This window comes from Plecotus auritus (assembly GCF_963455305.1).
Source record: "Plecotus auritus genome assembly, chromosome: 1".
Lineage (NCBI taxonomy): Eukaryota > Metazoa > Chordata > Mammalia > Chiroptera > Vespertilionidae > Plecotus > Plecotus auritus.
The window spans coordinates 20,494,331-20,519,938 of record NC_137770.1 but is presented as its reverse complement, the minus strand read 5'-3'; the positions used below and the strand labels follow the sequence as shown (position 1 = coordinate 20,519,938).

At 44.0% G+C, this 25,608-nt stretch overlaps 1 protein-coding gene across 1 annotated transcript in view; it reads right to left on the bottom strand.

Annotated features, from left to right (window-relative positions):
- The window catches only part of STON2 (stonin 2), a 144,604-nt gene that overhangs the window by 106,505 nt on the left and 12,491 nt on the right, over positions 1-25,608 (bottom strand). The window contains exon 2 of the mRNA XM_080665585.1: positions 4,162-4,419. Coding sequence (XP_080521711.1) covers positions 4,162-4,249 — 88 coding nt within the window. The 5' untranslated portion in view covers positions 4,250-4,419. The remainder of the gene's footprint in view (positions 1-4,161; positions 4,420-25,608) is intronic.

Here is a 25,608-nt window from a genome sequence, read left to right as displayed (position 1 = left end):
CGGAGGGTGGAAAAACAAAGGATGGGCAAGGGGTGATCACAGGACTCACCATTACAGTGAGTGAGGGTAAAGAAACAGTCATGCCCATCTGCCTCTATGCCAAAGGAGCATTTTCCTAGCAATGTTTTAAAACTATAACCTCAGCATGACCAGGCTGAGATTGGGGTAATCTTGTTCACTGTTCTTATCTCAGCATTTACACCAATTCTTGAGGGTCACAAATAAGAATGCCCACAGGGGCCAAGCAAGAAATATAACTGAGTCAAAGGATAAAAGCAAAAGGCAATAGGGACTGGTAGAGAGTATGGCTAAACTGGCGAGCTTCTGCCTGGACTAAAGACATTTCAATTTAAACCTCAAACTCCTTGCAGTCCTAATTACACACCTGCAGGCTATGAGGTGCAAACCCTGCACCAATGATAGCTAAACGTGGCAGAGGCTCTTCCCCTCGATTTATTTCACTTTATTGGTCCTGAAACATTTAACAGCCTTCAAATAATTGTGTGTTTTTTTAAAGAACTATACTCTGGTTGTGGTGGTGGTTACACAAATCTACACATGGAAAATTCATCAACTGTACATAAAAAGTGGTCCATTTTACTGTGTAAAAACTTTTTAAAAATACATTTTTATTGATTTTAGAGAGGAAGGAAGAGGGAGAGATAGAAACACCCATGATGAGAGAGAATCATTGACTGGCTGCATCCTGCATTCCCCACCCTCTGCCCCCCACACTAGGGATTGAATCCACAACCAGGGCACATGCCCTGACCAGGAATTAAAAGTGACCTCCTGGTTCATAGGTCGATGGTTAACCACTAAGCAACACCGACCAGGCACTGTATAAAAGCTTTTTAAAAACTCAAACTAGCAAACAAACTAATAAAGCCTTTAGATTAGCATGGTCAAATAAATAAATAAATGAGCCACATATATAATTTTAAATGTTCTAGTAGCCACATTAAAAAAAAAATAAGAAGAGGAGAAACCAAGATGGCGGCATAGGTAAGCACCTAAACTGCTGCCTCGCACAACAATTTCAAAACTACAACTAAAAGACAGAACGGACACCATCCAGAACCACAGGAAAGCTGGCTGAGTGAAAATTCTACAACTAGAAGGAAAGAGAAAAGCTCACAGAGAATTGGAGGTACGGCAAAGGGTCTTTGTGCGCGCAGAGAGGAAGGGTGGCTGAGAACCTGGCTGACTTTCTCTGGCGGAAGGGGGAAGGAAGCCCCTGACCGCACTGAACCCCAGTTCTGACTGCACTGAACCCCAGTTCTGGGCGAGCCCCTGGGGACCCAGGCTCTTGTGGGGGGAGTCTGGACTCTCAGGTGGAGACTCGGGAGCTGGGGAAGGCAGAAGTCTGAAGGCGTGCGCGTGCCAGTGCGCACAAAGGCTGCGGAGGTTGCCACAGGCTTTCCCTAGTGGAAGGGAGTCAGAGGCTCCTGACTGCACTGAGCCCCAGTTCTGACTGCACTGGACCCCAGTTCCAGGCGAGCCCCTGGGGACCCACGCTCTTGTGGGGGGAGTCTGGACTCTCGGGCGGAGACTCTGGAGCCGGGGAAGGCAGAGGTCTGCAGGCGCGCACATGCGCGCAAGGGCAAGGCTGACGGGAAGCCAAGACTGAGACTCCACCCCATCCAAGCTGAGCACAGAGGCTATTGCAATTTGGCAAGTCTAATCCTATAAGGCTGTCTCCAGCACCGAACTTCTCCCAGCATAGACACAGCTGATCCTTACAGCCAACTGGCCTGGAGGTCAATTCCTCCCAGTGATACCAACAACAATCAAGACTTAACTACAACAAGGCTGTACACACAGTCCACAAAGGGGTGCACCAAGAGTGTCCACCTCAGGTTAACTGGGGAGGCCGACCCACTGGGCCATATAGGAAACCTAGCACACAAATCTACCTTACCAACTCAGGGAAGCAGTGAAAATGCGGCGTCAAAGAATCAGATCACAAACGAAAGAAATGGAGGAAAACAAACGACTGGATATAGAATTCAAAACCACGGTTATAAGGCTTTTCAAGACTATCCTAGAAAAGGCCGATAAATATAACGAGACCCTCGAAGATATGAAAAAGGACCAACTAGAAATTAAACATACACTGACTGAAATAAAAAATATTATACAGAGACCCAAAAACAGACTAGAGGAACACAAAAATCAAGTCAAAGAATTGAAATACAAAGAAGCAAAAAACACTCAACCGAAAAAGCAAAAAGCAAAAAAAAAAAAATCCAAAAAGTTGAAGATAGTGTAAGAAGACTCTGGGACAACTTCAAGCGTACCAACATCAGAATTATGGGGGTGCCAGAAGAAGAGAGAGAGCAAGATACTGAAAACCTATTTGAAGAAATAATGACCGAAAACTTCCCCCACCTGGTGAAAGAAATAGACTTACAAGTCCAGGAAGCCCACAGAACCCCAAACAAAAGGAATCCAAAGAGGACCACACCAAGACACATCATAATTAAAATGCCAAGAGCAAAAGACAAAGAGAGAATATTAAAAGCAGCAAGAGAAAAACAGTTACCTACAAGGGAGCACCCATACGACTGTCAGCTGATTTCTCAACAGAAACTATGCAGGCCAGACGGGAGTGACAAGAAATTTTCAATGTGATGAATAGCAAGAACCTACAACCAAGATTACTCTACCCAGCAAAGCTATCATTCAGAATTGAAGGGCAGATGAAGAGCTTCACAGATAAGAAAAAGCTAAAGGAGTTCACCAAACCAGTATTATATGAAATGCTGAAAGGTATTCTTAAAGAAGAGGAAGAAGAAAAAAGTAAAGATAAAAATTATGAACAACAAATACATATCTATCAACAAGTGAACCTAAAAATCAAGTGAATTAAAAACCTGAGGAACAGAATAATCTGGTGAATATAATAGAATCAGGGGCATAGAAAGGGAGTGGACTGATAATTCTCAGGGGGAAAGGGGTATGAGGGGTTCATGAAGAGACTGGACAAAAATCATACACCTATGGATGAGCACAGTGCGGGGGGGGAGGTAAGGGCAGAAGGTGGGGTGGGAACTGGGTGGAGGGGAGCTATGGGGGGGAAAAGGAGAAACAAGTGTAATAATCTGAATAAAGATTTATTAAAATAAAAAAAAAAAGAGACAGGGTTTTAGTTTTAATCATTAAAAGCATTTCTTAAAACCCCCCCCCCAAAAAAAGTAAGAAGAAACTGGCAAAACTACTTTTAATAATATATATTTCAACCCAGTATGTTGAAAATTTACAATTCCAACACGTAATTGATATAAAAGTTGTTAATGAAAAATTTAACTTTTACTAGGTCTTTGAAATCCAGTGTGGGTATTTCCCACTTTTAGCACAATTCAATGCAGACTAGCCACACTTGCAAGACTCATAAAGGAAGCACACCTCAGAACTCACACTTGCCAGGTGCTGTGAATGAAGTGGGCTGGTTTCAGTTTAGCAGAGGCAGGTTTAGCAGAGGCAGCTACAGTAGAACAGAACAAGCTGACATGGCTCTGCATCCATCTCCTCTACCCTACCTTGAACTTCGTGCCTTGGCACCAGTTCCCTAGAAGTCAGGTTGGCCATCTTCATCATGATCATGGATGACAATTACAGAGCTTTTCCATGAGCCAGGCATGTACATTAATTCATTTACTCCTCACAACCACCGTGAGGTAGGTACTGCGGTTATCCATGCTGCACAGACAGACTGCCACACAGAGATGTTGGATAAAAAATCTATCCAAGGGCACATCCCTCATCTGTGATGGAGCCGGGATTTGAGCCCAAGCAATCTGCCTCTACAGCCTGTCACTCTCAACAGCTACACTTCAAAAATTTGAGAAAATCCAAGTTGCTGCTGGGAGTAACAACCCAAAGAGCTGAGTGTAAAGTACATTGTAAATATAAAGTTGATGCTACTTGGAAGACAGCAGCCAATACTTGCCCTGTTTCCAGGCCCTTGTCTGGGAACTCAAGGTTCCTAAGATGCTTCCTCCAGGTTTCTAAGCGGAAGAACCTGCATCTCAGGAAAGTGACAGGCTGGCTCTTTTTTCTATATGAAGATTCCACCCAGAGAATAATCAAGTGGAAGCCATAGCAAGCAGGTGTGCTTCTTGCCAGTCCTTTCCCTTAGGAAATGAAAGCACCGCTTACCCTCAGAAGGGACGGGAAAGAGTGGATCCTCATTGAAGGAGACCCACTCCGACTGCTGGGTAGCGATCACATGGTCCAAGGTCGTCATGCTAGGAAGGTGCTGGTCATCTTCACACTGCTGGCCTCAGGCAGACCCCAGAGTCGTGTCTGGGGTGGGGGTAAGGGTATGGTAGCGGGGTGGACTTGGGCCTAGGAATCTGTTACGGTGATCTTGCAGGTGGCAGCACTCAGAATGTAGACAGATTGCCTTTGATTAATCTGAGATTTCAGAGAGAGAGATAGAAACATCAATGATGAGAATCATCCATCGGCTGCCTCCTGCATGCCCCCCACTGGGGATTGAGCTTGCAACCAGGGCATGTGCCCTGACCAGGAATCGAACCATGACCTCCTGGTTCATAGGCTGACGTTTAACCACTGAGCAACACCAGCCAGGCAGGTCTAGGGCTTTCAACACTACCCACGAGGAGGTCTGGGTGGTGCCCACTGGCATTACTTTTCTGTGCCCCTGTCTTGCTCCCACTTCTCCCACTCCTTTAGCATCAAGATCTCTGCATGTGCCTCCATATCAGACTTGTAAATAATCACACAAATTTAAGCAATTAGATCCCCCTGTTCCCCCAATTATTTTAGTATGGAAATATTTTTAACTATAATATAACACCATCATTGTAAAACAAATATTAAATTTCCCCAAAGTACTTTCACGTTCTTTTACCAAATGGTGAAGTAAAAGCATGCTCCTCCCTATTAAATCAGTGCAGTTTCTTGCCTTAGGCAGGTAGCTCTTGGCAAGCCTGAATTAAATTGTTGGCAGAAACCCAACAATCTCCAGATGGTATATCCAAGCACGGTTTACCAATTTAAAAAAATAGAAATGGAGTCATTTTGTTCATTTGGAATAAGGGGGTAGGGCATATTTGCTTTAGGGTAAAATGTGCGTTAAACACATTCTGATTCTAGGCCGATGTGAATTAGTACATAAAAGCCTAGCCTTTACTTTTACTGCAATTACATTCTAAGTATATAGAAGGATACTTTACAGACTTATAATTTTGTTTGTAGTATTACTGCCCTTTTACAACTTTATCCTTGCTCTTACTCTTATGATGACTTAATAAAATCTGAATTAATGCAAAATTAGTGATTTTCTCCAAAAGAGCTACTATTGACCTTGTACAATATTAGTTCTTACTACTCACTACTCACAGTATTCATTTTAGTCTAGAAGAATTGAACTCATAGCCTTCTAAGTGGTGCACAATAAAAAGAAAATTTTATTATAGGTTATTACCTGCAGTAAGTAATCTATGCTGTGGAAAATCAGCATAAAAACATTAACAGCTTTGGGTTTTGTGGGGGTTTTTTTGTAATTAAAGCAATTAGTTTTGTTGTATGATGCTTCCTAAAAACAACTAATGTTTGTATAGCATTTACAATTTTAAGAAACGTATTTTCACACCATAATTCATTTGATTCAAAAGTCACTTTAGTAGAGTAAGACAGATATTAATATCATTATTTTATAGATGAAGAAATCTGGGTTGAATAAGTGATTTATCCAACAGTATTTTTATTTCCAGGTCCTTGTTTTGTTTCTCCAGGCTTTTAAGTGAAAGAATTCTCATATCCCAGGACACTGACAAATTAATTCTCTCTCTCTCTCTCTCTCTCTCTCTCTCTCTCTCTCTCTCTCTCTCTCACACACACACACACACACACACACACATAAATGTCACCCAAAGAATGATCAAGCAGAGGCCATAATATGCAGGTGTGTTAGATACACCCCTTGAACCCAGGTCTTTCAATGCCAAAACACTCTAATCTTTGGGTCACAGCCACAAAAAAAAAGTACTAGAGAATATAAAAAAACTGCCACCCAACTGAAACAATTTACAAACATCAATTACGATGGAACCATGATGAAATGATGTATGAAACTCCCCATGTGGAAACCCGCTAGGGCACCCAAGCTGTACAGAAAATGCAAGGCCCAGAAATCTCTCTCCCAAGTCCCTCTCCTAAGATCCTTACCAGCCACGGACCAGACATGTGCAAACCGACTGGAGAATGCAGTGCTCCAAACCAGGTATCCCAAAGAACCACATAGAGCCCAGCCCCCAAGAGCTGACTGCACAGGCTTCTTCCATGAAGCCTTTCTCTGGCCCAGTCAAATGCTCGAGTAACTCAATGTGGTAATGGCTGCAGGCCAAGATAAAACAGTAAAATTGAAGAGTCAGATGCCTCCTCTCCCAACAGCAGCAACATGTAAACCAGGTCCAAGAACAACAAAAGAGCCACAACACATGTCCACATGCTGACACATGCAATGTTACAGTTCAGGGGGGGAAACATCCTGTAGATCTCGTGATAATGAATTCACTGAAATTCACAGTATGACTATGGGTGGGGAAGGGTTGTGGAAAAGGAAAAGGGTGAAGGTTATGGGTGAAATACTTGGAAATTTTAGAGCTCAAACGATTTAAAGACCAATAGTCCAGCTCTCAAGTTTTACAGATGAGAAAACTGAGGCCTAAGGAAATTAGGTATAGCAATGGAGATTGAAAGCATGGGCCCAGGAGATAAGACTGTCCAGACTTCGATCCTCAGGTCACCCTGGAACAGCAAGAATAACAAAACTCAAGAGCCCCAAAGATCTATCTACCCCATACTCATGAATCTCAGATCCAGGCATGGACTGGTTAGATAATGAGAAGTCCCATACCTTGCAGAACAAATCTATTACAGAGAACCCCTTATCATAACCCCGTAAAATAAATTCCAGGTATTTGCCAAGATACAACCACATCATCCAATAAGCCATCAGACGCCATACCTTGAGTGCCGTGCTAGCAGCTGGCAACCACAGAGGAACCCAATAATTGTGCGGCTAAGTTCACACTGGGATTGGTTTCTCTGTGAAAACCTCACCCCATTTTTAGAACGTGAATCACAAAGTGAGGCTTAGGATCATCACCACAAATGAGCAGTGACTCAGTACCAGCAGCAGCACTGACCGAGAGACATTACAGATTTCATTGAGGTCTCCAGGCTGCCATTTCAGAGAGAAGCTTATTTCTCAGCATCCCTTACACACTAAAATTTGGGGGTGGAGAATGCAGTTGGGTGATAGGATTGGGAGTCACAGAAATAGATTTGTCATAGACATTCATGAGTCCTGTGTGTCCAGAAAGAAATGCACCTGGCACTCTTTGAGATAGTGGTCCGCAAGCAGTCTGCAAGCTATCTGAGGAGATGAAGCTACACAGAAGAGCAAACACAAGAAATCCAGGAAGAACTGCCTATAGGAGGATATACCAAAAATACTGTTTAGCCACAGAGAGATCTGCCAGGGCTGGACGCATAAGGGGCTGGGCTAGTTTCTTAGATTTGAAGGACATCCCTGGTTCTGGACTTTTGTGAGGGAAGAGTAAGGACATCCTTGGGACAGAGGATCAGCATAAGTGACGATTAAGATTCAGACCTTTGTGGGACTTGTTTCTGGGCCAATGTAAAGATCAGTCTGATGAGAGCTGAGATGTCTACCGAGGAAATGTGGGGGCAAAGGATTGGTGGCCTTAATGGCTGAGAAGAAGAGTTCAGTAGGAGATGGGAAGCTGCTGAAAGTTCAAGAGTGACTCAGGTAGGGGAGATTAACTTTCTTCAGACTCTTGGTGATGGAAGCTATCGGCCACAACAGGACCTCAGTGTGTCCCAAAGGACAGGAGGCAGCATCAGCAGGAGCATATCTTGCTGGGCCCATTCAGGGCCTGAAGGTTCAAGGACAAGCAGGACAGCATCACAGGCCTCAAGTAGATTGCAGGGAGGTACGACAGCAACATAAAACAATCACACAGTATTCATAGGTTATCCATCAAAATACTAACAGCAGAGAGTAAGGGCTTTAAAAGACTACTGAGGCCCTGGATGGTGCGATTCAGTTGGCTGGGCATCATACCATACAATGAAAGGTTGCCAGTTCGATTCCCAGTCAGGGCACATGCCCAGGCTGCAGGCTCAATCCCTGGTAGGAGGCATGCAGGAGGCAATCATTCAATGTCTCGCTCTCACATTGATTTTTTTTCCCCCTTTCTCTATCTCTTTTCCTGTTTGTCTGTCTTCAAGATCATTTATTCTTCCTTCTATCATCTTCATTCCCCTGTTAAGCTCATCTTGTAAAGTTTTCTTCTCAGTTATTCAACTTTTCCATTCTAGAATTTTCTTTTGATTCCTTATAGTTTCTATTTCTCTGTTAAAATGCCCTATATATTCACTCATTATGACAATATCTTCCTTTAGTTCTTTTAACATATTGATAATAGCTGCTTTAAATTCTTTGTCTGCCAAATCCAACCTCTGAGCCATTTAGGGATTAGTTTCTGTAGACTTTTTTTTTTTTTTAATATGAGTAATATTCTACTATTTCTTTATATACCTAATCATAGCTAATGATACCCTGAAGACTTTCTGCATTTGATCTTTCTCTGAAGAAACCTGTTTTTTACCAGTAGTCAATCTGCTTGCTCACCCTGATCTTTTGTAGGCTTGGTCTTCTACTTACTTTGTTGGATGGATTTGTGAAAACGCCATTTTCAATCCTGAAGACAACACTTTTGGCAAATTTCATATGGTTTCAATCTGTACTGTACATGTGCACTCCAGCCCAGCCAAGGATTCCCTGGGCACACCCAGACTCACTTCTGTTCCCCCTTCTCCATGCAACTCTCTCCTTTCTAGTGGCTGCTCTGCAGATTCCAGATACTTCAATCGCCCCATGCTCTGATCTCTGTTTCTTTATTTCAGCAGGACTGCTGTGACAGAGTAGACTCCAACATACTACCGACAACCAGAAAACTCTTCCTTGGAAGAGGGCCAAGATTGTGACCATCAGACTCACCTCATGAGTTTTCCTTCTCTCAGGATCAAAATATTGTGCTTTCTGTTGACCAGTACCGGAAAGTGTTATCTCATACATTTATTTCATCCAGGTTTGTGATTGTTTACTGCAGAAGGACTGGTTTGTTGCCAGTTACAGCCAGAATAGGAAGCCCTTCCCTGAAACATTCCTTTCTGACTTATGTTCATTTTTTTTAAAAGGTCAGTTTAGATCATCCAAATTAGGGTGATTTTATACTGATATCCTGGAAATATCAATTAGGAGTTGTATAGAACTTCCATAAATCATATCATCTGAGAAGGAAAGGAGGGTTTCATGTAGCTAGATGGATTAATTCCATCCCTTCAGAACTGGGACAGAGTTTTATTTTATATTATGCTCTGTAATATCACATAATTCTTGTTTGGTTAGTGATCCAAAAGGGGTTATTTAAATCTGAGAATTTGGCCATCTTTGCCTCATATCTCTTTGCCACATGTACTCAACTAGACAGCTCCTTTAAAAATTTCTGCATCCACTTATTGAGTTGTGAGGCTACTGGCAAACACTGTCCTGCTGTCTGTTTGGGGTTTATGCAGAAACATCTTAAACTAGATCTAAAATTAGATATCAATGCCAATTCCAAACCCCAAAGTAAGGCCTTAGCTCCTTTCTGATCAAGAACAAGCATCTAAAGGTCAAAAGGAAAGCTGAGAAGAAAGGAAGAATGGGAAAAAGGAGAATGCATGGATTCTACATATTTCTTTAGAGCTTTCTTTAAAACAAGACATTCAAGAAACTTACTGAGCATCTACTATGTACTCAGAATTGTGCATGTTACAAGAACACAAAATATCAAGCATGGTTTTATATTCTGAGATCTCTGTCACAGTAGGCTAGAGAAATCATAAAAGTTTAATCAGGAAGTCAAAGTAACCATGCTACTTGCTTCATAACTTCCCAGAATAAACAGAAGCCAGGAAGGCGCCGATTACCCTATGGCAAAGGCCTTAATCAGATAAAGGGTTTGGAATACTGCTCCTCTTCCTTCTTTTTTTTTTTTTCTTCTCCCCACCCTCCTCCCCCGCTCTTCCTTTTTCTTCCAAATTCTTTTCTCTTATGAACATCAGAGTTCATTTCAATAGAACCTGAACACAGTTCACTGGAGAACAGATACACACTCTCAATGAGCACACTTGTGCACCCACACTCGGGCACACACACACACACACACACACACACACACTTTAATTAACAGATGCTTTGATATTCCTGAAAGGGAAATATTGAGTGACCTGACTGCTTTTCCTATATTTTTATAATTTTTTTGTTTAAATATTCCTTTCTTTTTTTAAAAAACAAATATATATTTTATTAATTTTTTACAGAGAGGAAGGGAGAGGGATAGAGAGTTAGAAACATCGATGGGAGAGAAACATCGATCAGCTGCCTCCTGCACACCTCCCACTGGGGATGTGCCCGCAACCAAGGTACATGCCCTTGACCAGAATCGAACCCGGGACCCCTCAGTCCGCAGGCCGACGCTCTATCCACTGAGCCAAACCAGTTAGGGCTAAATATTCCTTTCTTTAAAAACAGACTGACCACTCTTCTTCTATCAGAAATTGGTGAGTAGAATGAACATTCCAGCCTCAAGCCAAACATATATGAGAAAGAACTTCAAAAGAAATATATGTCATATTTTAACTATAATCAATATCTACCTATGATTCTCTATAAAGTAACTCTCTCCTATTTCTCTTTCAATCACACATACCATCATCCCCTATCCCTAGATGTCTGTTCTTGTTCTCTCTAAAGTCACATTATTTGTGTGTATACATGTACACACATATGTAAATACATATACATATAAATAAACACACATATATATGTACACGCACGTGTGTGTGTGTGTGTGTGTGTGTGTATCCCAAGGTTATAATTACAAATGTTCTATTGTGTGAATATTTGTAAAAATCCTGGTGGCTGTGCTATCCATCAGCTCTATGGCCCCACATTCGTAGTCCAGGATCTAAGTCACACTTGGCTTGAAAAACTGACTCTCTGATCTTTGGTGCATTCCTGAGGCAGTGACCCAGAAGGATATCCCCAGGTACCTGAACAGTGTGTCACGTTCAGTGAATGACCGTGATAGGAGGTCAAGCTTTAAAATCTGCAGAACACAACACTTTCCAGTACCTTGAACTCTTAGAAGTCACTGGCTTATTTCATCTTGGCTGACTTCTTCGGTTCCATATCTGGAATAGGGATGCTAACATTGTGCTTGTATAAAGGTAGAGAGCTGGTGTGGATCATTTCTTTCCATCTATATTTTAGAGTCATGAGTGTATCACTTTGAATGTTCCATCATGAGACTGTCAGTTTCCTAGGAGACTACAGGAGGCTTGTGAGTCCCAATGATGGCCATATTTCCAGGGCATAACCCTAAGACTTTCCAAGAAGCTTAACAAAATATTAATATTATATTTCATTCAAGTGAAGATGCCATAGATTGTAAAATGCATCTAATTTCAGAGATTATAAAGTATTTTAAAAATTCTTAGAACCAATGAAATACATTCTTATTTTTATTCCAAATACTTAACAAAATTATAATTAGCATATATTCCAGTTTGCAAATAGAAATAGAAGGTCATGGATTATTTCTCTTTTTTTAATATATTTTTTTATTGATTTCAAAGAGGAAGGGAGAGGGAGAGAGAGACAGAAACATCAATGATGAGAGAGAATCATTGATGGGCTGCCTCCTGCATGCCCCCTACTGGGGATTGAGCCCGCAACCCGGGCATGTGCCACTGATTGGAATCGAACCCAGGACCCTTCAGTCCACAGGCCAACACACTATTCACTGGGCCAAACCAGCTAGGGCGTCATAGATTATTTCAATTCATTTTTATAATAGCCCTGAGGTAAGTAAAGCAGACATTTCTCTCACTTGATATATAAGGGAACTGGCTCAGAGAGGTTGCTTGACCAGTCTAAGGTCACAGCTAACTATGATAGATTTGGGACAGGATCACAGGGCTATTTTATTATGCCACATTCTGCCTTCCAGAAAACAGGTATAACAAATGTTTTAGCTGTGTCACCAGCATTCATTTCCTATCATCATCTGGCACCAGAAGATGTATCATTATCGGTTGAGTCAGTCACTGTAATCCCTATTCCTGCTTTCCCAGCCTCCCTTGTACCTCAGGATTGGCACTTGGCCAGGTTTTGGGCAATGAGACATAAATAGAAGTATGATGAGAAATAAAATTCTGAGAGATATTTTTTGTCTTTGTTTTGTTTCACAGGTATTGCTCATGCATCCCTAATCCTTCTCACTTTCTCTTCTTTCCTATCTTGAATATGGTCATGATGGCTGGAGCTACATCAATCCTACTACAGCCATGAGGAAAGGCTAAGAGAATCAGAGTCACTGGCCTCGATGTCACTGAGCCACAGAACCAATATCAATGATCATGCATCTCTATATTTATTATGTGTGGAAAATTTTTGTTTAAGGTATTAAAACCAAGTTTTCTGCATGCAGGTGAATGCAACTCTAATAAAATAGGAGAGAGAAATTGTGGTAAGCAGAATTCTACAATGACCCCCATGATCTCTATGCCCTGGTGTTACTGCTGTGATTATATCATAATGCATGGCAAAAGGAATTTTGCAGATGCAATTAAGGTTATTAATCAATTGACATTAAGATAAGATGACTATCCAGGTGAGCCTAACCTGATCAATGAACCATTGAAAAGCAAAGTTCTCTTTGGCTGGTAGCAGAAGAGAAAATCAGAGAAATTCAAAGTGTGAGAGGAAGGCTCTCCACTACTGAGACGAAGGAGGCGAAAATGGAGGGTAAAGGTAGCCCCTAGGAGCTGAGAATGGTAAGCAATAGCCAGCAAGAAAAAGGGAACTACAATCCTACAACCACAAGGAACTGAATTCTGCCAACAACAGGCATAAGCTTGGAGGAGATCCTGAGTTCCGGGTGAGGACATAGTGGCCAACCTTTAATTTCAGCCTTGTGATACTCTAGGCAGAACACACACCCATGCTGTGCCCGGATAGTAGTTTAAAATGGGAGGAGAATTTATAACTGAGTATCTGGAGGCCTAGGCAAAGCCTTCTTTAAATAATTTTTCCTATATAGATAAGGGACTGAATTTCAACTAAATCAACTATTATCCATAGTACAGAGTAAATACAAAAATAATGCAAATAGTAAAAAATACACAATTATACATGTAGCACTTTAGAACATAATTTCTATGGAATTCTCTCTCTGGAAAGTTTAATTTCTTTTTCTGCCTTGCTTATTACTTAGGCCACTGCAAAATTAGCTGACCTTTCCAGAGACCTGGGGCAAGGCTGGAAGGGTGATCATTTTTAGTGCAAAATATTGAAGAATAATTCTGGGTATCTTTCCTTTGAGCATCAGGAGGCCAACAAAGAGTCAACCAGTCTTCTGGAGATGAATGGTGGTGATGGTTGCACAACAATGTGAATGTATTTAATGCTACTGAACTGTGCACTTAAAAATGGTTAAAATGGTAAGTTTTATATTATACTAGAGGCCCGGTGCACGAAATTCATGCACGAGGGTGTGTGTCCCTCAGCCCAGCCTGCACCCTCTCCAATCTGGGACCCCTCGAGGGATGTCCTACCGGGATCAGGCCTAAACAGGCAGTCGGACATCCCGCTCACAATCCAGGACTGCTGGCTCCCAACTGCTCACCAGCTTGCCTTCCTGATTGCCCCTAACCACTTCTGCCTGCCAGCCTGATCACCCCCTAAGCACTCCCCTGCCAGCCTGATTGATGCCTAACTGCTCCCCTGCCAGCCTGTTTGCCCCTAACTGCCCTCCCCTGCAGGCCTGGTCACCCCTAACTGCCCTCCCCTGCAGGCCTGGTCCCCCCCACAACTGCTCTCCCCTGCAGGCCTGGGTCCCCCCCAAATGCCCTTCCCTGCAGGCCCAGTCGCCCCCAACTTCCCTCCTCTGCCAGCCTGGTCACCCCTAACTGCCCACCCCTGCAGGCTTGATCGCTCCCAACTGCCCTCCCTTGCAGGATTGGTCCCTCCCAACTTCCCTCCCCTGCTGGCCTGATTGCTCAAAACTGCCCTCCCCTGCTGGCCTGATCCCTCCCAACTGCCCCTGCTGGCCATCTTGTGGTGGCCATCTTGTGTTCACATGGGGGCAGCCATCTTGTGTGCTGGAGTGATGGTCAATTTGCATATTACTGTTTTATTAGATAGGCTAGAGGCCTGGTTCATGGGTGGGGGCCAGCTGGTTTGCCCTGAAGGGTGTCCTGGATCAGGGTGGGGGTTCCCTTGGGGCATGGGGTGGCCTGGGTGAAGGACCTGTGGTAGTTTGCAGGCCGGCCACATCCCCCAGCGACCCAAGCGGAGGCCCTGGGATCTGGGATTTATTTATCTTCTATAATTGAAACTTTGTAGCCTTCAGCAGAGGCCAGGGCAGGCCAGGAACTTGGCTTCCTCCATCACCGGGGAAACCCAAGCCTCCTGCTTGCTCTGTGGCTGCCGCCATTTTTGTTGGTATTTATTTATCTTCTATAATTGAAACTTTGTAGCCTTAAGTGGAGGCCAAGGCAGGCCAGGGCAGGTGGAAAGCTTGGCTTCCTCCATTGCCAGGGAAACCCAAGCCTCCTGCTCACTCTGTGGCCACTGCCAGCATAGTTGGGTTAATTTGCATACTCGCTCCTGATTGGCTGGTGGGCGTGGCTTGTGGGTGTGGTGGTACAGTCAATTTGCATATTACTCTTTTATTAGATAGGGTGTGTTTTAACAAAAATTTTAAAAATTATTCTCTAAAAAAAGGCTATGCAAGCTGAAGTTATATAAAGCAATCTTCATAATCAAAGGGAAAAATATGACTGTTCTGTGACCTTTAAAACTTGTTGCCAAAACATTAAAAATTCTTACTGTTGATGTTAGGGCTTGAGAATTAGATAAATTTTAAAAATCATACAATGAATATTACTTATTACATTGTAATTTAAAATATTAGCAACATTAAAAATTAAAATAGTTTATTTCCTTCAGAAAAAAAGATGACAGTGTCTGGAATCAGGATGGGGCAATAGAGACGGAGAAGAGGAGGTAGCTAAAATATATTTTGGTGGTACAATCTACAGGATCTACTGATGGATGATACCATATGGAGGGAGGGCAAAGGTGGAACAGTGACGACTGAATAGACAATACTGCCATTGACTGGGGTGGAGGAAACGAGTCAGAATTTAGGAGTAAAATAAACATTTCTTTTTAACTTTTCTTTTTTATTTCCTTCTTTTCAGCATTTCTTTTTAAATATGATGCTTTTAAATAAGGATGCTTCTGAGACATCCAAGTGCAATGTCAACTAAGCATCTGGACATGGGAGTCTGGCGCTCAAGGCCGGAGATGTAAATTGGGAAGTCATCATTCTACAGAATTAATCTGGTCATCTAAGTAGCAAAAGAAGGAATGGCCGGTGCTCTCACACAGGCGCCTGGTCCATGTGGAGGCAGCACTCACTGTGAGGCTCCATTCAAGTCCTAGGACCCTATGACTTCAAATGGACCACAAAGACAAGAGATGCCTGGTTAGGGAGTGCTGCCACGTTCTGCCCTTCCAAGGCAGAGGTCCTGAACCAACAAGGCCACTCACTTGGAAACAAGAAGAATTTGAAATGAGGGTCTTTGAATTCGAGACTTGAAAAAAAATTTTTTTAATATGCTGCTAAAGAACTCAGTATAGACAAGAGCAAATATCCTAGGTGATAACTGTCAGCAGGAGAGGGGAAGGTACCAGTCATGCCACAACAAGGGCGGGAATTTCCTGAAACTACAGGCAATTTTACAATTCTGAGTAATTATTAAATAAGATAATGTGGGTGAGAGTGCTCTGCGGACTGCAGAGCATTATTTGAAAAACAAACTCTACACGGTGCTGTCAACCAAGCAGCAGAATGTGGAAAGGGATGGGACCCTCAGAACAGTTGGGTGCTTTGGAGACACTCCTGGGGCTAGGAATCACTATCTCTGATTGGTCAGGAAGGTGAAGGCATGGGGAGGGGAAGCAGCTGGAGCAGCTCTTGCTTATTAACGATGATGTCCACAGGCCTCCCTCCCTCCCCACCCTGGGCTCCCAGCACTATGCCTGTGGAGGCACACTTTGTCATTCCATAATGAGGCACATCATCTCCTTTGCTTCTGCCATCAACCTTCTGAGGTAGGTGCTATTAGTCATGCCACCATTTTAAAGACAACAAAAGCTGAGGCCAGAGAGGTTAAGTAACTTGATCTAAGTCAGAGAACTAGTATGTGGTAGTGCTGGGAGTCCAACCAAAACCATTCTGACTTTGGACACTGTCCTCAAACATTTCATTGACTCCGTCATTCAATCAATTAACAAAAGGGAAGGAACATCGATCTCCACCACCTCTAAGAGGCCCTGAACTTAAATGACAACACAGGTTACTATAGAGCAGTGGTTCTCAACCTTCCTAATGCCGTGACCCTTTAATACAGATCCTCATGTTGTGGTGACCCCCAACCATAAAATTATTTTCGTTGCTACTTCATAACTGTAATTTTGCTACTGTTATGAATCGTAATGTAAATATCTGTGTTTTCCCATGGTCTTAGGTGACCCCTGTGAAAGGGTCGTTCAACCCCCAAAGGGGTCGCGACCCACAGGTTGAGAACCGCTGCTATAGAGGATGAACCAAAGGTCACAGGGGCCAGGTAGAGGAGCCCAGGGAGGCTTCCTGGAAGAGGCTATAGATAGCCTGGGTCTTAGGAAAATGAACAGCACACTGACTCAGAGCACCAAGCTCTGCAGTCAGGCAGGCCAAGACCCTCACCATTGTTACCTGTAACTACGGAAATGTCTCCTAAACCCTCCAAACATGAATTTCACCAGATAGTTTCAGAGATTCCTGTGAGGATGAGAAAAATGCTGCATGGAAGACTTTTAGCACAGTGAAGAATAAGTGCTCTGTTAATGTTATCTACCATTTATTACTTCTACTAAAAAAAGAATGAGTAGGAGTTAGCCTGGTAAAAGAAACAAGGCAAGAACTTGCTGATTTCATTCCTGTGGTCAGGGCATTCAGAAAGTGAAAGTGGAAGAAAGGGGGAGATCTCAGAAATTTGGGGGTAAAAAGGAAATAGTAGTGAGAGCTTCAGTCTGAGGCATTAAAAGGCCTGGCCAGCAGGATGCCAGGTATTAGTTGGCTTGGAAAAGCCGTGTGAGAGAAGGTCCTGAGGCAGGGACACACATTGGACAGCTTTGGGAGCCCATCTGTATGGTGATCTATGTGAGCAGTGTCTGTGTAGAGTGCACTGCACAGCCAGTGCGGCTGAAGGCAGCAGCGTGCCTGGCTGGGTGCTCTGAGGGTCCCTGGACAGCGGACAGCACTGCTACAGGCCCCAGCCAAGGGGTCCCACTGCTGATGTATCCAAGTCGTCTGGGCTGTTTCAGTAAATGGCGGGCAGCAGTGTGACCAGCACTGTGAAACCACATAGAAACCACATCTAAAGGAGTCCAGTGGTGACAAGAGAGCCTGCGACCATCCAAATTTATCAGTACAGCTGCAGGAACGTGACAACTCATTTTAGAGGCTCCTGCCAACCCTCCCTATATCAAGAATAACAAGGAAATTAACAGAGCTCTAGGCCACAGATGTCAAGCTTGCGGGGGGGGGGGGGGGGGGGCTCTAATATAAAGTTAGCTCAACGTAGATTTGTCTGGAAAACACAGAGCTTTATTCTCCCAGGCAGATGAGAAAGAGAAAAACAATTTCTCCATTCTTCCTTCTTTCAAAGAAATAGAACTTTCCTCCTGGGTTGAAGTGCCAACTCCCCTTACCTCTTTCCCTGCCACGCCAGTCTTCAGTGCCTCACTCCCAGTAACACTCACCCACACTCCATCCGCTTGTACCAATGCTCCCACAGCGCCCGCTGCACAACTCCAGGAGGCGCCACTCACACTGATGGAATGGGGGTGTGCCCCTTATCTGGATGCTGCTCTTAGAGCTGTACAATCCAGCAGCCCCGCAACACACACCCTCCCACCCCACCACCCACCCTTAAGAAAAAAGCAGGAAAATGTCAAATGTTCAGGGAAAAACTTGACTGGGGAAGAAGATGAAAATAAACACCTATCACCAGAAGAATCCTTGAACTTGTTTTTCATTCAACAGAATAAAAGAAACAATAGGGATAGGAAAGAGCAATTAAGCCGGGGTGGTTAGGAGAAGGAGAGCTGGATAGAGGGCAGAGAGGTCCCAATAAACATCCTAAGGACACTAGAAATATGGACTTAATTGGGAGTGGGGATAAAAAGTGAGTTTTAATTTGGGAAATGCTGAGATTCAAGCATTGGGGAAAATAAGGTGGATGTAGAATATGTAGATTTGGGATTTAATTAGAGGTAAAAATGGGGGGGGGGGGCGGATATAAAGCCAAGAGAATGAATAGGTTATCAACAGAGGAAGTGAAAAGATAGACCAGTGGTCGGGATAGACCAATGGTCGGCAAACTGCGGCTCGCGAGCCACATGCATCTCTTTGGCCCCTTGAGTGTGGCTCTTCCACAAAATACCACGTGCGGGCACGCACGTACAGTGCGACTGAAACTTCGTGGCCCATGCGCAGAAGTCGGTTTTTGGCTCTCAAAAGAAATTTCAATCGTTGTACTGTTGATATTTGGCTCTGTTGACTAATGAGTTTGCCGACCACTGAGATAGACTAAAGAAGACAGCTGACTCTTGGAGCATGCCTACATATGGGAAAGGGGGGAGATGAGAAGGAAAAATAGGGGGTCACAAAGTGAGAGAGCCAGACAGTTAGAGAAACAGAAAAACCAGAGGCCTGAAAAAACCAGAGGTCATGAAAGCAAGAGAGAATTTTCAAGGTAGGTTTCTCTAGTGTTAAATGCAGTAACAAGACATGATGGGGGCTTGGATGGTCAGTGCTGACCCTTAAAAATGTTAACTGGAGTGTTAGCTCCTTGAGGGATGTCCATGCTCTTCTCCAGGTCAGGGCCAGCTACACAGGAGGAAAGCAACAAGAATTCGTGGAATAGAGTAAAGCAGCTATTAGTACAGCTTTTAAAAGAAGGCAAAAAATGACCAGCGTACACAGAGTTAATCCTCATTACAAGCTTCCATGGAGGAAGGACTTTTCTATTCACCTGGCATAAGTTGAAACTCACCTGAGAGGAGGGGCAAGAGGCTATTTCCTGGAATCTTCCCTGTCACAAATTCTCCGAATGACCACAGCAAAATTGCAAAACCTTTTGCTTTTGTGTCTACAGATTTATTGGTTTGGAATTGATAGACACAGTTACTTGCAAATATATTGAAAATACCCAAAGGAGGAAAAATAGACTTCGCTTGTCTCAAACCCTATGTGGTCTTCACACATTCTCCAACAAAATAAAATACCTAGCTGAAACCGGTTTGGCTCAGTGGATAGAGCGTCGAGGGCCCGGGTTCGATTCCGGTCAAGGGCATGTACCTTGGTTGCGGGCACATCCCCAGTGGGGGGTGTGTAGGAGGCAGCTGATCGATGTTTCTCTCTCATCGATGTTTCTAGCTCTATATCCCTCTCCCTCCTCTCTGTAAAAAAATCAATAAAATATATTTTAAAAAATAAAAAAATAAAAAAACAAAATACCTTGCAGTAGACACTACTTCCATAAAAGCTTTTTATCGTGCATCTATCTATTGATCATCTCCCAACGTTAGGCATGTTCTGGTGAAATTCCAGGACTAGAAAGAGGACTCAGACCCAGACCCAGACCCTGCCTTGAGAGAGAGGAGCAAATGAACAGCCAATCCCAATACAGTGTGATCCGGGCTCCCCCAGGAAAACCCTGCAGTGCCATTGGCACAGAGTGACACCTAGCCCAATCCTGAGGTCAGTGAAGGTGATACCTGGGCAGGGGCTTTAAAGATGAACAGAAATTAGCTGGGGACAGGGAAAAAGGGCATTCTAAGCTGGCAGTATGACATCTATAAGAACAAAAGAAGACAATACAATAGAGTCAATTAGAGGGTGTCATTTTTTTAGCCATGTTTAAATAGTTAATATGCAAAACTATTGTTTCTTACAAAAAAATGTGTACAACAGACATGCCTGACTTTTTCATCCAGACCTCCCCACTACCTAACTAACCCCATTCTTAAACATCACCCATCACAGACCCCAACAGCCCTGGAGCATGTATTAGAGATAGGGTAGGAACTAGAGATAAGAGGAAGATTTATCTAGAGATAAGGTATAAAGGAAAGATGGGGCTAAGAAATAGGTTCAAGTTCACAGATGGCCTGAGTGAGATACAGGGTTCCTGTTAAGAATGAAGGAGGAGGAAGAGATGGGGTGATGCAGAGCTAGAAAAAGGGTGTTTGTCGAGAAGCTTGAAGTGTAGTAGTTTTTTATAAAGCCCCCAAGCAAAACAGCTGTAACAAAATGTAATATGTTCATACAAAGACGAGGAGATGAATGACAGCACGTTGTGTTTTCTGAACTGTAGGTAATTCAGTTTGACTGAAACAATGAGCCAGAAGGAGGTTAGGAGTCAGGTCAGACAGGATCTTGTAGGCTGTGCCAAGAAGGTTGAGTTTTGTGTTCAAGACCGAATTAAGGATATCAATTAAATAATTTTAAGTAAGGAAATAACATGCATTTTATTTTATTTTTAAAAATATATTTTTATTGATTTCAGAGAGAGGAGAGAGAGGGGCAGAGAGAGAGACATCAATGATGAGAGAGAATCCCTGACCGGGAATCAAACCATGACCTCCTGGTTCATAGGCTGACACTCAACCACTGAGCCAAGCCAACTGGGCAGGAATAACATGCATTTTAGAAGGATCATTCTGGAAGCAATGAGGAAGGGGACTGGAAGGGAAAGACCTGCTACTAAATATAGTGATCGGGTTCCACAGGATGAGGGGTAAAGAGGAGGGATTTTTTTTGTGAGCCATTTAAGATGTAAGACCATCAAGACTGGGGATAAAGTCTATTGGGGCTAATTGAGATGGAGGGAGTAGTGATGTGGTGGGTGGATGAAAAAGATCCTTGGAAAACTGGATAGATGTTAAAGCCGTTCACCAAGGTAAGAATTTCAAGGGGGAGAATGTTTGAGGTGGGGTAGTGATATGATGAGCATGTTGATGGGCCTGTGAGAAATGTCTGTGGGCCCTGTTAAACAGATAAAGAGCTCGGAAAAGAGATGAGTGTTGCTAATACAGATTGACAGTTTATTAGTAGACGTGAGTTTGGACTAGGTTACCCAGAGGGAATGTATAATACGAGGAGAAAGAAGAACCGAGGGTGGGAGGGTCAACATTAATGTGCTGGGCACAGGATAAAAAGATGCTCAGAAATTCAGCCGAAATGCTTCTCTAATCATCATCATGGAGACCTGGGCCAAACTCAACCTTCCATTGCAGGGAAAATCAACCTGGTTTGCTTAGAACCAGTGGAAGACCAGGTAAAAGAGATATTAGTGTTCAGTTCAACAGTGAACTGTTCAGGTAATACAGAGTTATAGGAGTTCTGCCTACGCTCAAGGACAACTGGGAGAAAGGAGAATAGGAAGCATTAGACAGAAGTGCAGGGATTGTGAACTTCTGGGTTTCCGGCACTTGGAGAAGTGAAACCTTCTTCATCCTCCTGCAACATGGACTTCTGTGGGTGCCCCTAGATGGTTTACACATTTACACTGGTACTTCCACTACATACACACGTCCTCCATCAGGAAGAGTTCTCCAGTTACGGCCAAGGCCTAGATGCACAACTCCAAATTGAACACCTCCGCCAGAACTAGTTCTTTGTTTGTTTGATTGTTAATCCTTACCTTATTTGTCCCTTGATTTTTAGAGAGTGGAAGGGAGAGGGAGAGACAGAGAGAGAGAAACATTGATTGGCTGCCTCTGCATGTGCTGGCCACCAGGGCTGGGGATCGAGCCCGCAACTGAGGTACATGCCCTTGACCAGAATCAAACCCAGGACCCTTCAGTCCACAGGCCAATACTCTATCCACTGAGCCAAACCAGCTAGGGCTGGTTCTTTGCAAAAATATATATTTTTATTGACTTCAGAGAGGGAGAGGGAGAGAAACATCAATGATCAGAGAGAATCATTGATCAGCTGCCTCCTGCACGCCCCATACTGGGGTTCAAGCCGTAAACACAGGTATGCGCCCTAACCTCCTGGTGCTCAGTTAACCACTGAGCCACATCAGCCGGGTAGAACTAGTTCTGAATATTATTTTAACATGTATGAATCTCTGGATTCTTTGGGATATAATTTAAGCCAGAGACCTCTTCTCTAGGAAAATACACATACAGGCAACAGTATTTACAATCATTTTAAGAGCTTCACAGATGCCATTCCCAAAGACTCTCCATGAATCCCCTGGGGACCTCTGGACTCCCTGCTGAAAGCTCCCCTCTCCCCCACCCCCCCAACCCAGAATAATTTATCTAGCTCCTGTCACTTTCAGACATTTCAAAACAAAACAGAGCCATCCCAGAAGAGCGGAGCTTTAGGAAGCCAGGCGCTGTGGCTTCTGCTGACCCTGAGCTGATAATTCCTCATTTCCGTTTTCAGGACTGCAGAGGATATCTCCTTCCCTTTTCTTAGAACCCCTCCGCCATCCTCTCCCAACAAAACACACACAATCATACAACCCAAACAACCCAGCCAGACACTGCAACACCACTGTGGGCCTCAGGGCTGCAGCTGGGAAGCCAGCCCCTCGCAAACAAGAAACATCCCGAGTTCGTGACTGCTGACCGAAGGCAGGGCACGCGGGTCTCTCCAACTGCCAGGGACAACGGCCAGGAACAGGGAATTACTGGGTGGGCTTGGCACAGCGTGAGCGTCGAATAAGTATGTGTTGACTGAGGGCTTACTCTGTTTTCATAGAGCAGCGGGGTCCTGGGTTTTTGTTTTTTTTGTAATATATTTTTATTGATTTCAGAGAGGAAGGGAGAGGGAGAGAGAGAGACAGGAACATTAATGATGAGAGAGAATCACTGGTCAGCAGTCTCCTGCAGCCCCACACTGGGGATGAAGCCTGCAACCCAGGCATGTGCCCTGACCGGGAATCGAACTGTGACCTCCTGGTTCATAGGTTGATGCTCAACTGCTGAGCCATGCGGGCCGGGCAGGGTCCTGGGTTTTGATGGGTGACAGGTACTGTTGACACCGGGTACGTCTTTATAGATTGTAAATTTAGAGAGCAGATATGTTAGGCAGTGTTATGACTTGTAGGATAAAATAATCCTCAGATTATTTTTTTTTAATGTGAGCCACTCAGCACCTTTAAATGATGACAAGTCACCCATCCCCACACGCCTAAGTGTATTTCCTTCTTTGAAATTTATTTTTCTAATAGTATTTGCATATATATTTGAATTACAAAAGGTATACACTCTCACTAAGGAAACTTGGAAAATACAGGAAAGCACAACCACTGGTGTGCTTTTAAAATGATTTGATTTCTAAAAATTCCCTTTGTATGTACCTTTTCAGCTTCCCAGGGACACTGCTATTGTTTAAGGGTGAGGCGTTCCTTTGGTGTGGGAGGGTGGGAGGAGGCTGTCACCACAGACAAATGGGACAGGATCCTTTGACCTTGTAACTCCCTGGGCTCTCACCTCGGGGTTGAGGATTAGTCTATTGTTTTTTCCCCTTGATGGAGATTTCCCACAGTTTATGCCCAGTTCTCTTTACTTCCTCTACCCGAAAGACCAGAAAAACTGACGGGAAGCTCCTTCCTATTCATTTCTCAAGTTTGCTTCCAGTCCTCACATCACCACCTCCGTCTGCAGACGGCTTCCCAAAAATTCTCGTAGGGATTGAGAAACCAACCACACCGTTACATATATTTGGCCCTGCCACCACTAATAGTCGTGTTTCTTTTGGTAGACATCTCCCTGACAGTAACTCTTGCAAAACAGAAAAGCCACAAATTCAAAGCACTTAAACCATAAATGCAAACACGGCAGACGTACTAATTAGAGAATTGAGAAAACAGACTTCAGGATTTGAGTGTCCATATTTCTGGATTCTTCTTTAGCTTTGAGAGAGAGGAATTTTATAAAAAACTCAAAAGCATATTATTTGCTTAGTGAAACAACTGTCTTAGATACATTTTCCAACCAAGTGTAAAACTTGAATTTAAAGCAGTGGGGGAGCATCGGTTAGTTTATAAGAAAAGATGAGGCCCTTCTTACCTGGCGCATTATGGTGTATGTAATATGCGGACATGGTCATTGCCAGGGGGTACCCATTTTTTCTGCATTTCAGCTTTCAGGTCTCTGAAAGCTTGTGCATCTGTGATTCATGTCCCAATTGCCACACACAGGGGGCAGACTTGATCTCTGGATGTCGAGTTTCTATTACAGAGGAAGCGCAAGTAGCTGGTGTATGTATGTAGAATTTATTACAGTATCTCCTTGACCTCTTACCTTTATCCTATCTAATAAAATAGTAATATGCAAATTGACTATACCTCCACTACACCCACAAGCCATGCCCACCAGCCAATCAGGAGGGAATATGCAAATAAACCCAACCAAGATGACTGCAGCCACAGAGAACAGGAGGGAGGCTTGGGTTTCCCTGGCAATGGAGGAAGCCAAGCTTTCCGCCTGCCCTTGCCGGCCCAGGCCTCCACTCAATGCTACAAAGTTTCAATTATAGAATATAAATAAATCCCAACAGAAATGGCGGCAGCCACAGAGCTGGAGAGAGCAGGAGGCTAGGGTTGCCCGTGGCAATGGAGGAAGCCAAGCTTCTGCAGCCCTGGCCTGCTTTGGCCTCTGCTTAAGGCTACAAAGTTTCAATTATAGACGATACGTAAATCCCAACAGAAATGGCTGCCTCCACAGAGCGAGCAGAAGGCTTGGCTCTGCTCCAGGCTACAAAGTTTTAATTGTAGAAGATAAATAAATCCCAGATCCCAGGGCCTCTGCTTGGGTCACCGGGCGGCGTGGCCGGCCTGCAAACCACCACAGGCCCCTTGCCCAGGCTGCGCCACACCCCAAGGGAACCCCCACCCTGATCTGGGACACCCTTCAGGGCAAACCAGCTGGCCCTCACCCATGCACCAGGCCTCTATCCTATCTAATAAAACAGTAATATGCAGATTGACCATCACTCCAACACATAAGATGGCTGCCCCCATTTGGTCAAAGATGACTGCCCCATGTGGACACAAGATGGCCAGCAGGTGAGGGCAGTTGGGAGGAGCCAGGTCTGGAAGGGAGGGCAGTTGTGGGTGATCAGGCCAGCAGGGAAGGGCAGCTGGGAGGGACCAGGCCTGCAAGAGAGGGCAGTTGGGGGCGATTAAGCCTGCTGGGGAGGGCAGTTAGAGGTGACCCGGCTGGCAGAGGAGGGAAGTTGGGGGTGACTGGGTCTGCAGGGAGGGGCAGTTGGGGGGGGACCCAGGCCTACAGGGGAGAGCAATTGGGGGTTACCAGGCCTGCAGGGAAAGGCAGTTAGGGGCAAACAGGCTGGCAGGGGA